The sequence below is a fragment of the Leptosomus discolor genome, chromosome 13, assembly GCF_034619465.1.
Source record: "Leptosomus discolor isolate bLepDis1 chromosome 13, bLepDis1.hap2, whole genome shotgun sequence".
NCBI classification, from domain to species: domain Eukaryota; kingdom Metazoa; phylum Chordata; class Aves; order Leptosomiformes; family Leptosomidae; genus Leptosomus; species Leptosomus discolor.
In genome coordinates, this window is record NC_141403.1 from 14,438,177 (window position 1) to 14,455,328 (window position 17,152).

Sequence of the window (17,152 nt, forward strand, 5' to 3'; positions counted from 1 at the left end):
TTTATATACTCCTTAAAATTTCTCCAGTTGAGGAGTTACAATGGTAATGGGAGCTTGAAATGACAAAGAAGATACTAGCATGGCTTAATTAAGACACTGTATTACGATAAGCATTTGTGGAATGCACACCAATATACAAACTTGCCTAATAACTGAAAGTTCATCTTGCCTAAGTTCATACAGCTGCAGAACCCACCCTTGCACAGTAACTAGAGCCTCCCAGCACTGCTACACATAACATGGAATACCACATAAAAAGCATTTTTTTTTCCTTCATTATTAAGTGATTAAAAAATAAGCAAAATTAACCAAAGAACAGGAATCAGTTAAAACAGCTAAACATTCACTAAACACAATTAGTCACTGATCTACAGAATAAAGAAAAGCTAAATGTGGTAAATCAGGGATCACTTTCAGCACACTTAAACCCCAAAGTTAAGAACTAGTTCCAACACATCCTGACGACTTCTGCCTACTGGTTTCCTCACCTGCAGGGAGTGCACATACACTTCAATACAATGGCATAAGTTACAACAAAACCAAAGAGCATTTGGAAAGACATGTGAATGATGCAAAGGATTAGGGATTATAAACCCCATTTACTTTATTACATTGGTCAGTAATTGCAGCCCATTACCTCAAAGTCCTGAAAATATCTGTTCCTACCAATTATATATCCACTATCTACATGCTAGAACTACCTGGCTGTAAGCAGTCTAAATCTATCAGCACAAACCAACAAGTTTCTTTTGTCAAGACAAGATAGGCATATACAGGATGCAACAAGAGGGTGCAACACCTGGAACAGAAGCAGTGGTGCCCAGATCGGTTACAGACCAGGGATGGCATCATCTCTAGTGGTAACAGCAAAAGATCCCAAGCACACAGCCTTATCCTTAGGCAGGCACAGGGAAAGTATCACTACATCAAGATAAACTGAATTCAGGTATTTATCAATAAGCATGAGTTGGCACTAAAGAGAAGTTAAAGCTATTTTTTAAATAAGATTTACTAAGTTTAATTTTAATACTTAAAATTGATTTCGGCATGATAAACTTAAGTGTTTGCTGAAGCAGCATACATAAATAACAGACTGCAATTTTAGTCTTAAAGCCACCATCAGAGCAGAAATCCTTTTTGAAACACAGTTTAATTCTAACAACAGTCAACAGGCATGTAGTTAAGAAAATAAAACCTTAATAAAGCATTACTTTTGTTGCACACCTCTGAGCTTTCAGGGATCTACCGCTTAGGAACTCCCTGAGCTTGACAAGGCATCTTTGCGTTCAATTTCCATGAATTCAGGGGAGCTATGTTTCTTTGTATGTTTTATACATTTTTGAACACAAACATCAAACATATCTAAATTTCACTATAAAAATCAATGCTTAAATATCATATAAGTAGCTACACTACTTCTTAACTGAAAACAATTACTCTCTCCATTTTCCCCTCCCTCAATCCCTCTATATCATTACTTTCAGTTTCTGTTGTACAGAGACACTTTCACTGCCAGCACTTTCGGTTTCAGTTTAGCAGGGAAGTGCAAAAGAATGACATCTGCTCGAGAAAGTCATCCAAAGTTAGGACAGCAACCAGGAGTCAGGGGAAATGCAAAAAAGAGCCAGAGGAGACAAGAAGACAACAGCTACCTAAGAAAAAACTATTTCTACCTATGGCTTACTTCAACATTACATCAGCCTTAATTATACCACAATGGTTAGCATGGTTAGCACTTCGTTTAAAGCAAATCCCCCTTCACCTCACTTAATCCCAAAATAGTTCAAAATACGAGACTGGACATGAGAATTTAAATTGCTTCTATAAAGTGATTCGTAATGTTTGTACAGTTTCTAGGAAATCAGCAGCTAAAACAGTCTCATGGAAAAGAGTCTTTGCAGTCCTCTGAAAAAAAAAGACCAAACAGAAAACAAGAGAGAAACCAAAGCTACAAGACTGACCAAGCCCTGTAAATCTGTGCAGTAAGTATGTACGCTTAAAAGAAGTCTGCACCTCAGGGTTAGCAAAAGCATCCTAAGGATTCTGCAAAGATTAACATTTTCACTTATAAAAATAAAAGAAAATAAAAAAGAAAATGCAAATAGTACAGTGCACAATAATAAATTAAAAGTTTCCCGCCCTTTCTCTTCTTTTTAAAGTGGGCATTAAACAAAAGACAGCAAATTGCAGTGGCAAGCAAGTTTGTTTCATATGGGTTCATCTTCTTCTAGAAGAAAAACAAACCAACCAACCCAAACAGTGTTCGCTGTTATTCCAGTGCACCAGTAAAGCCCCCACATCAGTTTCAGCCCCCTGACACAGACACACCTATTTATGTGGAAGGCACTCGGAGAGCGCTGATCTCGAGGACTTACTGCACACCCCCCTTGTCACAATTACTGGTTATGACAAAACACATGAAGTGGTTCCAAGTGTAGGTTAGAGGGGAGAGTCAAAACATCATGTGTAGCACAAAATACTAGTTGGGGGGAAGCTGTGACAGGCAAGAACACATTCTTAGAGGGCTAGTTTACCAACATACGCTGAAAAAAGCCTTTGAGACTTAGTAAGATTTTGGTAACTTAAATGTACAGCTCATCACAAAGCTGATTGTTTTCATTTGACGTCCTAAAAGCACATTAATTCTCCTTTTATTGAAAGGTCATTTTCAAACACCTATAGAAGCTTCTCTTCCAACATACTACTTATTCAGAGACTCTAGAGATTATTAGTGTTCTCATACGAATGTATTTATTTCATACCCTTTTGATACCTAGTAGTAGCTCCTTAAAATACACACTACATTTTCCTGTCAAATTTCAGTAATATCCTCTAAACTTTCCTCAGTTCATGTACAAGACATACAAGGATAAACTAAAATTAAGATACTATTTACAACTGTGTATTTAAAAAAGAAACAAACGAAGCCTACACCAACACTGTTGCTCAACTTTGTTTATTCTGTGACAGTGCTCTGCTGTCACTGCATTCACCATTTCCCCTCTGCTATGCATTTCCTCCATGTTGATCTACAAAAATATTCCTCCTTCATCTAGCAAAGGTATGCTTTTTAGGTTCACTCTGCCAGGAAGACCTTAGGGACAGGGATCGAGTTATTTACCACCAGAAATGCTATAAAATATCAAGATGATAATGTTCCTTATTCTAAAAGACTTTTGGATACATCCTAAGTCTTTTCCCCGGTGCAAGACTGAAAAGGATTACCTTGTGCAACGCAATTTTGCTTTACTCCTCTGACAAATAAACTCTTCCCCATTCTAAACATTTTCCTCTTATCTAGAGCAGCATTTCCATGTCTTTGTAAACAGCAACACAAAGCACCCGCAGCTCTCCCTACATCCAAATCAAACATTTATGTCAGGCCCTTATCTGCCAGGGCTGAAACAATAATCCATCATTTCCTCCCTGCAATATGGAGCTCAAAAGAGTATTTTCTGATTATGACACAGATTTAATACAAAATTCAACGCAGAGAGTCTTAGGAGCGTTGAGTTTCTCTCAGGGTGCCAAGGGTCGGAGATAGTTTATTTTTCAAATTGCATTATTTCTGAACAGGTGTTTACTCTTCTGGTTTACTGTGACAACCACCCATGCTATAGCCTACACACAGTATGTATTTGTTAGGATTCTTTTGTTCAAGCAATTACATTGCTCTCTAGAGGAAAGCCACCAACCAGTATTTTTGCCTTCTTCTAGCCATACTGGTCACAACACACTTTCAGAGATTATAGGAAGAAAAGCCTTTTAAAAATATGCTATTTTAATGCAATATTTAAAATTTTAGAGTTAAATACCACAACAGTTCAAGTAGCAGAAGAAACGTTTTACAAAGAATATTCTTAATTCCATGGAGTAGGAATTACATCTTCTTCCTCTTTCCTTTTACTGGCTGTAAAGATATCCTATGGGCTGGTATTTTATGGGAAATAATGTAGCCCATGATTTGTTTTTTAGAATTGGAGCACTACAGTCCTGGCAAACACTGCTTATACCTTTTGTGCACTGCTGTATTTCATATTTTTTCCTCCCCTCACCCACCAACAGGAATGAAGGAATCCAACAACTTGGAAACACAGCTTTATAAAGAAAGACATAAGACTACCCAAAATCTGGAATGCACACAGATAACCACCAAAACTCCGTAACACGCAACTTTACGAAAACACACAAAGCAAGCTAATGCAAAAGCAAATCAGTATTTCCATACTAACAGAAAACAGAGATTTATGACCACAGCTAAGAGTCAAACAAGCCTTCTGCTCAGACCATAAAAAAAAAAAAAAAGCCCTGCAGGATGACTGTTCTGTTTCCTGCAGGAAATGAGATGCTTGTATTAGATACCCCTGTGGTTTTCATACTGTAAATGTATCAGCTGGTACAAATCCTCTGGAGAGGACTATTAACTAATGCTTAGAAAGAGCAGTGGCAATAGCCGACCGCACGTAGCACCTCGGAGAAGAGGGGACAAAAGCTGACAAGTCATCCCTAAAAAAATTTGAAAGCCAGCAGCTAACGAACGCATCTTGTAGTAGAGGCGATGCCCGTGAGGAATATACATACCTACACCCGCTTATTCCCCCTTACACCGCTCACGGCTTCTCTAAACCAGGAGCCTACCGCTCATCGGCGCTCGCTCGGGAGCCACAAGCCCACACTATCGCTCCTCATCAGACCACCCCTGGCTACACACGGCAGAGGAGGATCATCCACAGGCTACACGCATCTTCTGCATGGCCATTTTCTCTCCTCTCTACTGCGTTTGGTTTTGACGTTTCCGAGCGGCTCGGGCGCCGAGGCAACTTCTGGCCGAGGCAGCCCCGCGGGGCGATGGCGGCAGCCCCCGCCCGAGCCAGGGCTCCGCTCCCCCGGAAGACCCCGCTGCTCCCCCATCCGCACCGCTCCCGCCCGGCGGCCTGGGTGGAGCCGCTCGCCCTCGTAGGACAAGCGCCCGTCGTGCTCTCCATTGCAAAACCGCTGCCAGCGCCGGGAGCGGGGAGGAGAGAAAGATGGGAGGAGGAAGGGAAAGAGAAGGTGTAAACCTGTCTGGGGGAGAGCCCGGGGACGGTCGGGAGGGGGCCAGCGGGGAGACAAAGGAGGGATGGAGGGCGCCCAAGGAAAACGGGGGAAGCCGGGGAGGGGGCGCTGCCGGGTAGCCCCGCGGGGCACCTGCCCGCCCCGGCACACGCCCCGCACACGCACAGACCCATGCACACACACACACACAGACACACACGCACGTACCAAGCAGCAGCAGGCGGTGCGTCTGCTTGTACTCCCGCTTCTGCTCCTTGAGCGCCCGGTCGATGCTCTTGCTCACTTTCCTCGCCTCCTTCTCCGCCTCCCGCTCCTCGAGGCGCAGCTTCTCCCAGGGTCTCTGCAGCGCCGGCGGCTGGTGCAGCGCCTGCTGCCGCGCCGCCTTCCCCCCGCCGCCGGGGCCGCCGGCCTTGGGCAGCGGCGGCCGCTCGGGGGCCGCCCCGTTACCCCCGCCGTTCTGCAGCAGCAGCGGCGGCCCGTCCGCCTCCCCGCCGGGTTTACCGCCGGGCCGGAGCGGGGCACCGAGGGGCTGCGGCTGCGGGGCGGCGTGAGGCTCCGCCGGCGCTTCGGGCTCCGAGGCGGCGCCGGCGCTAGAGATGGAGCCGCCGCCACCGCCGGCGTCGCCGAAGAGCCGCGGGCGCAGGCTGTAGCAGAGCCCCATGGCTCGGTGCCCCCGCCGGGGACGGGCTGTGGCGCGGCGGGGTTGGCCTCAGCGCTTCCCGCCGGCCCTACGCGCCGGGGAAGCGGCGGCGGGCGGGGAGGGGGCGCCGCGGAGCCCCTCACGGCCCCGCTGGGCCATCTTGCATTTTCCTCCCCGGGCGGCGACAACGGCTCCTCCGCGCCGATCACCTGACACCGAGCTGCCACCGCCGGGTCCACCTTACCGTAAATACCCCAGCGCCAGCCCACCGCGCAGCGCCGGGCGCCGGCGGGGGAAGGGCGGGGGCACGCCGCCCGCGCCGCCACACAGGCGCACGCACGTTCGCAGCCCCCCCGCCCCCGTCCGCTGGCTCCGCCGTCCCCTCCCGCCACACCGCCCCATGGCCGCCTGCCCGCGCCCGCGGGGCGAGGGTCTGCCGGCCGGTTCCCGCTCCGCGCACAGGCTGGGAGACCCTCGCCCTCTCGCTGCCTACACCGCCCGCCCTCCTTGTTTCCTCCCTTCTGGAAGGGCCACTGGGCCGCCTGTGTGAGCCCCGGGAGCTCAGGAAGGCTGAGGGGCTCCTGAGGGTCGGCCCAGGCCTAAGCCCCTGGCGGGCTTCGCCTCTCCCCCGGCATCCTCGGGGAGAAGCCAAGGCCGCGGCCTCTCACAGAGAGGGGACCCCTCGGGGTGACAAGAGGCGGAGGCAGCCCCTGCCGGCCTGCCATCCTCAGCTACAACACGGTTTTCAGCCCCTGTGCGCACAGACGGCTTCTTGCCCACACACTGACTAACGGTGCTGTGGGAGGAAGGCTTTGGGTGCGACAGCAGCAGAAAATAATAGGTGACGCTCGGGTTTGCTCGCTCCCGCAGACAGTGCTGGCAGTAGTAGTACTCCAGCAGCATGTGGGCCGTGGAGGGAAGGCTGGTGCTTGATGTCAGCCGGTTCAAAGGCAGTGGCAGCCCTCCTCACAAGAGGTCCTGGACAAATCCAGGTTACTCCGACTGTGTCTCAAATGGGCTCTCCTTCTGCTTCATCCATCTCCGTGTTCTTCATAATCTCAGCTATAATATTTCATAAATTGTCTTTTTTTTGGGCACACATGGCTACTGGATGAAGCAGTGTGCCTCTAAATCTTAAAACAAAGGTCATATGTTCACCATTATGCTTGATGTATACCTTACTATAGCTTAGAGCCTCTTACTTCAGTAACATCGATGTGTACGTGAACCTCTTCACTCATGCAGCGCCTCTTTGGATTCTGTGATGGCCTTGCTGTATTAGGTCATTGGGTTTGTCTCCTAGTTTTTTCCAGTGACCAGTATTATATTAATAGATGCCACTATTTATATACTGCTGTATGAAGAAATGAAGGGAGGTACAATTCCTATATTTCTTTACGACAAACGAATTAGAGCAAATCGGCCACAGGTTTTAGTTCCTGGATGCAGGAAACAGAATTGTTGTTGTGACAGATCTATTCGTGTCAAATGATTTAGCAAACGTCCTCTAGAATATGTATTTACCAAGCAACGAGTTGTGTGTTAGCATTCACTGGAAAAAAACCCCAACACCCTACATTAGCATAAAATAAATAGGTGCCTTTTAACTGAAAGCATCAACGGTCTCGGACTGCACCATACAACGGAAATTTTGCCAGTGCAAATATTAGCAGGATCCGGCACACTTTAGATGTTGTTCTCTTATACCCTTCAAAATGCTTACCAATTATTGGAGAGATGCCTTAGCTCTGAGAAGAGCATCCAATAGCTCTTGCTTCTATTACATGTTTTACCACATGATTATATAGCGTCCGGGTTGCAATCTTCTTGCAAAACATATAAGCAGTTACACCACAGCAGAGGACGTTTCGCCATTATTGCGGTGCTGCTGTGTCTTGATGGAAAGTTTTTATGGACCATAAGGATATACCATCTCTTAGGGCATGTGTGAAAGATTTCAGCTTTCAGCTAAAACCAGAGCTTGAATTTGGATAAGTAGACTCTAAATCAATCTGGACTGAAGAGCTGGGATGCTGGGATTAGTGGCTGTACACTTTTGTCATTGGGTCACACAGGAGAATTTGCTACTCCTCCAACAATGCAATAAAACCGTGAAAAAAACCCAAAGTGAATGGTGAAAGTTGGGGAGTTAATATTTGGTGCCCAAATGTTGATGCACATACTCAGTTTTGTAAAGGTGATTTTCAGAGCTCGGCACCTACAACAGCATTTGCAGAATCATGAGCTGCTTCCCAAATAGTGAAAGAAATGCCATAATTTGGCCAAATTAGTTCAGCTTGGATCATTTCCCCTAAAAAAGTGCTCCTGAGCATATACAGTGTATGCTCAGTGAGTAACAGGGAAAGTGAGTGATATATTCCGGGTCACAGAGGAGACCTGGCAGAATATGCACTGTAAAATTACATGCTTTATAAATAAGTTCGAAATAGCAGCCAATGTAATAACAACTGTGGATAGGTAGCATCCTTGAAAAACAGGCCACTCGGCCAAACACTGATATAGATACTCTACTTTATAAAATGCCAAACAAAATGTTTGGTCCCCTGAAAGATCCTTCAATGACCTACAAGAGCAAATTGGATCTTGAGGGAGAAGTATTCTTACTTTTTTTTCTTACGACTTATAATAAGCAGCCTGTCTTCTTTGCCCAGAGGAATAGTGGTCATCACTACTTCCAGATTACTGCGGACTGGGATTTTCAAGAATTTACAGTGAGAAAGTCAGTATGATGCAGTTTTCTGATCTGAATATTCTTTGGAGAATCTTTCATGGAATAATCTTCAACATTTTCTAAGGTTAGTCATCCAAATCAGAGCTTAATGACTGGCTTAGTTTTTTGGTAGTACTAGTTACCTATGATTCTCATTATAGAATCACATAATCATAGAACAGCCCAGGACTGATCTATGGGGAAGGGAGCTCGAAGGGGATCCCTTGACAGATCATCTGGTTCAACCTCTTATGGGAAAGGTAGCCTAGATGCGATTATCTAGCACTCTGTACAATTGCATCTTGAAGACCTCCAGCGATGGGGATTCTACTACGTCCCTGGGGAGGTTGTTCTAGTAAATGATTACTCTCACTGTAAAAAATGTTCTTCTTATACTGAGATGAAACTCTCCTGGTGCAACTTGCACTCGTGGCCCCTTGTCTTCTCCGTGTGGCTCCCTATGGCTCTCCTCCATCGTCTTTGTAGTCACCCTTTAAATACAGGAATACCGTGATGAGGGCCCTCTTAAGCCTTCTCTTCTCCAGAGGGGAGAGAAGGTCCCTCCTGAAACTCCTCCAGGGAGAAAAGACCTAACTCCTTCGATCTCCTCATGGGGCAGATTCTCCAGCTCTTTGATCATCTTCGTGGCCCTCCTTTGGACCCTCTCCAGTCTGTCCACGTCTTTTTTTGAGTTGTGGGGACAGTTAATGAAAAAAAAAAAACCCAAACATGTAGTTAGATCTGAACTTCAAGTAAAACGCTTTAAATTGTTTTTTTGTTTCTTGCTTTCAATGTAGTCCCACCTAAGAAATAAGTAACTAGAGGTGGTTTCCAGTCATACGCAGCAGCTGAGTATGTCCACAAGATGGCTCTACTTCAAGGAGTAACACAATTCTACTAAGTAAACCTACAGATATTATTCTTATAAAGAAGCATCTTTACTGTTTCTTAAAAAGGACTGAAATTTACATATTTCTTGAACATATGAAAATAATTTGTATTCTTCTGGTTTTATAATAAATTTGATTTAACAATAGTTCCTTATGTAGGTTTTTGAGATTTATACATTGCTTGAAGTTTTAACAGAAAGATGAGTGTTTGTCATCAAACTCAAACAAATGTAGTAACTGCAGTTGCCTTGAAAATGCAACTATGTGGGAATTAAAAAGACCCCAGTTAAATGGATCTATAAGAAGTTTGATAAGGCAAGGAGAAGCTTTCCTGGGGCTGGACATTTGTTCATCTTCTTGTTGCTTTGATTAGTCCCTGTATCAGTGAATGAGTTTATCCATATTCTGACTACAATTTTGCTCTACTGTTTTTCTATATCTTAGTCAGAATAGTGCCATGAATTCAGAAACTATAAATTCAGAGCCTGCACTGGGATATTATTTCTAAATGATTTTGATATTTTTTCCTCAAGATTTTTCAGGACCTCCATGATGATTAGTGAAAACTGTTGCAAGGTTTTGGGGTTTCTTAAAGAGAAAGCTATGTGGTAGAAGGAAAAAAACGCAGACAAGTGTGTGCTGTGTCAAACACTAGATATTTGCAAAACTCCCGTTGAGGTTAATTTTTCTCATGGATAAAGGGTCTAGGATGTACCCAGATGGTGAACATCTCTGTTTCATAGGCACTTGTCAAAACCGTACTTGCTTCTCGTGGGATTAATACTATTACTTTTGTTCCTAAGGTTAATAATAAGCACTGAACTGTACACGTAGTGTGCCTGTGCTGCCCTACTGTATCATTGCTGGTATATGGGAAAAGGAAACTACTGTTCTTCAATACATGCTTTGCTCCCTAAAGGCTGGAATCTATGTTGCTGATAGAAAGCCTATCAGTAAGCACAGCTACACCAGTAAATCTTCTCTATGTGAAATGTATGGAGATTAGATGAGTCTCTGACCTCCAGCAAATCTCAGGAAGTCCAAAGACAGAACACCAGAAGAAAACTGTATCTTTTGCCTTGGTCTTCTCGTTGAGAGATACCCAAAACTGCAGTGTAGTTCACTTCCCCATGACCTGAAAAGCTATGCAAAGGTATCAGTATGGTAGTCTTCGTATTGTGTGTGAATGCCCTGGCTGCCTTTCCTCTCCAAGCTCTTTGCAGGACACCCCAGGATTTATAACGTCTCCTTCCTATAGTCTGTCCTTCCCAACATTGTCTCCAGAGCTGTGATCTCCAGGAGGAAAAATCAGCTTCGTAATTCACCTTGAATTGGTTTTTTAAATACTAGTAATCTGTGGAGCCAATTTTAACTGATAAATCAATGCAGTCACCAAATGCTTGCTAGACCTGTGCAAATCTCAGCTACATGAACCCCATGAATTATTTTAAGCTCATTGTTTCAAGCTTCTGTTTTGTTTCACTGATAGATCAGTAAATAAAAAAATAGATGGGCAAATTATTTTGGACTGCAGTGAGCCCTTCTAGTTTCTATAACACACACACACACAATATAATGCCTCAGTTTTCACCGAACAACTTCAACCTTCACCACAAATTTTGTACACCACTTTTACTGGTTGTGTGAAGATTCTTAAAGTGGGACCAAAATAAGGCTTCTAGTGGGAATTCAGCTACAAATATAATAGTTGTAGAGCAACAGCTATCCACATCTAATTCTATCGAATCATCTCTCACTCATCACCATGGTATTTTTTTGCACCTTGTCATATCTGAGCATAGCAGTAAAACAACTTACCAATTCTTTTTGGAGAGCCTCTTTCATATAAATACAGTAAACAGTTTGGCAGCTCTTAAAGCAGTATTTTAGTTTGTTACCGATGATAAAAGAATAAAAGTTTTAAGTTTAATAAAAGTGGGGCCATTAGTGCCACCTCTATTAAAGGTGCCTTGTATGTGCCATTATTAGACTCTCTTTTTCTTTGCTTAAAACTCTACAAAATGGGATTTAGGCTAAATTTCACCTGCTGAAGTCTGTTTCAACCTGAATGTTTTTGTTTAACTTCCAGAATACCTCAGCCATTTTCACAGTGTAATGAGAAACATACAGTTGCAATGTAAAAACATCTTGTTGACTTTCAGAAGGACTAATAGTTTATCATTCTTGCATCAGTCGTGATAGATCATTTTGCTTTAAGAGAAGTGATTACCGGTACATAGAAGGTATTTTAAGCAATGTTGGAGTAGACAAGCTTAGGGGAATTTACTGCAAGTACCAAAATAAGATAAAGTAGGTCAGCTTGCTTGAAAACTAGGTTCTGAGCAAATGAAGTAAGAAAACAGAAAGAGATTTAAAATGCAAATTGTGGGATAAGGTAATTTTCTGAGGTACTGCATAAAACAGCGAAGAGTAGAAGCAAAGCAAGTTGGAGTTTTTGTATGCTTAGCAGTGTTATCAGATAACATAGTGCACTGTTGTCCTAGGCATAACTGTTGATTTCCCTGTAGCCTTTAGTTTGTTGCTACTTCTAAAGGAATTTGAATAACAAACTTATGAGGCTTCTGCTGATCTCTCTTAAATATCTTTATAAAGATTTATTTAAAAAGTCTGTTGAGCCATGTTTGAATCAGGGGCTTGTAATATTTTTTGTATTGTGAATATGGTTTTTGATCTGAGAAAATCTGATCGAAGTCTACCAAATTGTAACACTTAAAAACCTCTGACTTGCACAATCTGAAAGACAGAGCAGAAAGCCATCACAGCTTTCTTCTACGATGAGGAACGGTCCTGCTTGTTACAGACCTGATCCAGGCAGAGGGAAAGGATGTGGCTTCAGGAACACTTCTATTAAAAGACTCTGATCCCATTTTGCGTGTGAATAATGTATGTATCTATCACGTACCACATTTCTTTTAAGTCAGGGAAGCGTGCTTTATCTGTGCAACCTCAATTCATTCCCACATAAATATTCATCATGACGCAGTCTTCAACTTCACACAAACAACTTCTCCAGACTAAGCTGTTTGTTTTGGGGACTCTCTGCTGTTGATGTGAACAGCCAGCAGAGCTGTAAAAGAAGTCTCAGCTAGCTATAGGAACTTCTGGAACCTTCTGAATAATTGGGAAAAAATCTTTTATTTTAGAAGATATTTTTAGATTAGTGCTTTAATGCAGAAACTAAAGTAAAGCAAGAGAACAGAAAACCGAGATGAGCTGAGGCATAAATGGAGATCGTCATACAAACTTAACTTTCATTTTAATATTAAACAAATTAGTCTTTCCATTTCAACTGAGAGTCAACCTAAACAAGATATTGAATAATAGAACCATAGAAAAGTCCTGTTTGGAAGGGAACTCTGGGTATCATAGTTCAAATATGCATTTTGGGGGCTAAGAAAAAGTGGGGATAACAATATATGCAGGAATAGACATAATTTGGTTCACAAAATAATTCTTTTCTGCACAGCATTTTTTTCAGTGAAAACTGACAGAATTGTTAAAATCAGAGTATTCAATCCAAAAATTAAATTTGACTAAATCAGGATTGCCAGTTCCTTCCAAGACTAACCACTTAACAGGACTGAAATAGCTTACACTAGGGACACCAATGAAAATAGGAAATAATTAATCAATGCTTATTGAAGAAATCAAGGAGAAAGAGCAGGAAGGAATATTAAATGAAGAGCAGCATTTATAAAAACATCTTGAAATGATGTTTGTCTTAGGATAAAAATATTGAAGTATTTTTAACAGAAGATGAGGTAATGTTCATGGATTTTTATGGCTAGCAAAATTAATTATTATTTCTTTTTACTGAGAAATCCACTCAACAGTGGAAACCCCAGCACAATTTTTATAACTGTTATTATAATTTCTTAGGCCTGTGTTTTCTAGATTCCCAGTGCTAATTTAATTTAATTGGCCTGTGCATTACCATGGAAGAAGCTTTCCCATGCCTTTTTTCCCTTGTCTTACTCTTTTTCATTTCTTGATTGATTATCAAGGAAATAAATTATGAACCTGAATTCTCAGCAGCCTTCCCACACTTCTCAGTGTTGGCATAGCGGAGACGTTTGAATACCTCAAGAAGCATGGCCTCTTCTGCATTTCTCACTGCTGGGGAGAGACTGTCCCTTTCAAGCAGCTTTATGCTGAACCCAAGATCTAGACCGATACAAGCTTTCCTCTCCTCAAAGAATGTAAACATAGAGGATCATCTGCTTGCCTCATCTTCCGCTTTTCACTCCTTTTCAGCCTTCATTCGTTTCTTCGAATGGAAATACCAGGCAGCTTTCAAGAATACAAATATGTTTAAAATCAGAGTACTACTAAAAATAGGCTGTAACTAGTCATATTGTCTTGTTAATCCTCTGCGCATGCCTAGCTGTTCCTCAGGACAACATACATTCCCCTGCATTGCTTAGTTTCGGGTGACGTTAGCATTTGATTTCTACAATTTCTCAGGAGGGAGAAGTTTTCAGCCTTAGAGATCTCCCACAAATTAAATCCTGTAAGTGACAGTTGTTGGTGGCTGCTTTACAACAAGCTAGAATGAACACTTTAGTCTTTCAAGCTCTTATTTTAAAGAGCTTGTACCCAGGTGATACGATGGAGATATGGAAAGGTTTGGTAGTTTTTTATTAAAGATTTTTATTAAATCTTCATGCTTCTTATTAAATACTTCTGCAACACGAAAGTGCCATAGAGTTCCTGAATAACACAGTTTCTCTTGAATAGATGTCTGTTTATGGCTAAAGTTCATTAACACGAACTTATTAGAGAATATTTAATTTTTATGTGCTAGTAGCAGAGATGCTGTGAAGATGTGAACTATGCATAGAACTTTATTCTTAAGAATATACAAAGGGACTTTATATTTAGAAAAGAGAAAGAAAGTGACAAAAACCCAAATTACACATTGGGGTAAAGCAGCTTCAGAAGAGCATTAAATCCCAACAGATAATAAATATGATCAATATATAATTAAAAACCCATACATATTTCTACCCTTAATGATGGCTTTTATACTTCCATTTCACTGTGCTTTAACTGACAGTGTCACTAATTTCTATCCAATTTCACTTTAGGTATATTAAAAAGCAGTGCAGTGACAAACAGAGCTTCCTGGCTGTGTGGCCGGGGACTTTGCTTTCTGTATATTAGTTTCCCTCCAGTGGCTGTTATGAGCAACTTCAGGTCCGAATTGAGACATTTAATTAGCACTAGTTAGGTTGGGTCTTGCAGCAGTACATTGCAAAAATTTATACCTTTATTCATGCCTAAATGGCCTTAATGAAGGCCTTAATGCTATTTAAATGCAGATGTAGAATTCAGTCATTCTTCTCTTAAAGGGACGTATTCTTAATGTCGAGTGCATAGGTTTCAGTGCTGTTTTCTTGTCCAAGATTATGCAGGTCATCAGGCTAGCAAGACTCTGACACCAGGGTGTACAGAGAGGAGAAGGTGGGTGAAGAGCATGGTACTTGCCTTGCATGGGCAGGAGTCACTGTTTTATTTCTTGCATGGTGGCTCTCGCAGCCATACTGTGCTATCATGGACCTTTAATAGTGTTGGGTGAGTGGCAAAGCTAGCACTGGAAGGTGTCTTAGATAGTTTTAATTGTCAACACTATAGCCAGAAAGGCAAAAAAAAACCAAAGAAGAAAAGATGTGCTAGAAACTCAGGGAGGCTCATCAGGCTATGATTAGTTTCCCTTGATAATGCTTAATAACTTCCTGTGATGTTAGTGAAGGAATTCTTATATCACGTCAAGTGGAATGTATTTGCTTTGTCTGTATAACTCATTTGTTTTCTTTATGATTAAATAATATTGGTTGAAAAGTTTTGATTACTACTAACTTTGTTTTTTTCTTTAGGATGAGTCCTAACAAGGTAAAACCAGTCTGTTAAAAAGACAATTAGGGAGCAAAGTGTCCACCATCTGCTACCTGGATTCTGTAGGCAGAGGTGGGTCCTAAGGCTTTTCTACCACTGCTGCCTCTAGGAACTATTTATGAAGCTGCCCAACTGCTGAAATAGATAGCAAGCTTTGGGTGGCTATGCTTGGGCATGAGGGTGAGAGCTGAAGTTCAAACAAGTTTATTCACAGTGCCTGTAGTGCCACCACGCAGGGGCCAGAGGAGCTCTTGGAACAGGGTCTCAGGTTTGTGATAGACTTTTTTTTTGTAGCTGGAGGCACTGTGCACTCGCTCATCCCTGTAGTCAACAATTTTGATGAAAATTATGTCGGTTTCTTTAGGAACTGGAAACTGCAGGCATCAAGAGTTTTAAGAGTGCTGATGTGGGAAAGGTACTTTAATTTGCTGTGTCCTGCCTTCTGGGAAAAACAGCTGGCCATAGCCTCCAGAGGTAGTCAGAGCTTTTTTGCCTTCTTTCTCCATCGTTTTGGGAGTCTGGTGATGCTTGTGGGAAGAGAGCAGCTGATACTATTTATATAAGAGATGAGAGGTTCAGGATCTGTAAGAGAGACTCAACAGCACAGGAAAACTACTTTTTCCTGTGCTTTCATAAAAGACAGGCCCACTCTTCCACTTCTTATCTAATATAGTTCTTCCAGGCTTCGTTGAATTATCCCTTTGCTTTGTCCTACAAAGAACCATACCCTTAAAGAAGCTGAGGTATATGCAAGTTACCAGGACAGAGAAGCTAATTGTCAAAAAGTGCTGCTTCATTGGATTTTGGATACTGAATGAAGGAGACTGTCATAGTGTTTGGGTCCAGATGACTACTTCAAAACACAGGGCCAAAGGAAGAAGAAAAAAAAAAAAGTATATGGAAAGCAAAAGTGTCCTGGAAGGTTCTGTGGGTACAGTGGTTTAGGAGGCTGGAATAGATGTGAAGGCTTTGAAAGCCATAAACCTGGTGTTAGCTGTGTAGGTCTCAGGACTAAAGTTACATCACTTACCATAACCTTGCAGAGCTATCATACATACATTGGATGTGTTTCCATAGTGAGAATTAGGAGAGAGCTCAAAATCAGTACTTTAAAAAATCCTGGGTTTTTTAAAGTCCTTTGTACTGGGCTATTGTAAAGCTAGTTGAATGTAATTTGAATCCCGATTGTCAAAGCCAGAATCTTTCATCATAGTTTCAGATGTGATTGGGGGTGGTGGGGTGTGTCTGTGTGTCTAAAATTGCATCATCCTAACTGGCAATAACCACTTACTACACTGTTAGCAGTGGTTTCTTCTACCAAGTAATACCAACTTAGAGGAGAGCCTTTGTAAAATGAGGGAGATAGGACTATACATCTGCATTTTGCTACAGTGTGGTGGTGACTAAGTCCAGCATGATGCCAGTCAGTGCAAGCCATGAATGGCAAAGAAAGCAATTTCTTTAGGAGGGTGTTATGTTCCTTGTTGAAATCCCTAGACAGCCCTTATTCTTAGTTGGAGGTTATCCTCTGAGGCAATGGATCTCTCTTCTTCAAAACTACCATGCTATCCTTGTCTTTATTTCTTTTGATGCATAAAAATTTACATTACAGAGTGAAAGTGCCATCTGTGAGATTTTCAAAAACATCTACAGAACGTCCCTTCAGGTTCACACTTTTCTCTCACTTTGATCGCCTATCTTGTGTAGCGAGCACAACATAAATACACAGCCTTTTCTAGAAATATACCTATGTACACCATGTAAATATAATGCCCTATTGCACTTTTAATTGTGCTAGTTAGAATTTAGTCTGTTTAGACGAATTAATGGGTTGCTGCGTGGTTTGAGCTTACTCAGCTGGCAACAAGAGCCCCCTGCAACCGCCCGCTCACCCCTACCCCGTCCCCTGAGGGAGGAGGA

The 17,152-nt window shown here is 42.4% G+C and overlaps 1 protein-coding gene across 1 annotated transcript in view; it reads right to left on the reverse strand.

Moving 5' to 3' along the window:
• GNAL (G protein subunit alpha L) overlaps window positions 1–5,716 on the reverse strand; it is a 189,127-nt gene extending 183,411 nt beyond the window's left edge. The window contains exon 1 of the mRNA XM_086472531.1: window positions 5,263–5,716. Coding sequence (XP_086328657.1) covers window positions 5,263–5,716 — 454 coding nt within the window. The remainder of the gene's footprint in view (window positions 1–5,262) is intronic.
• Window positions 5,717–17,152: the final 11,436 nt, after the last annotated feature.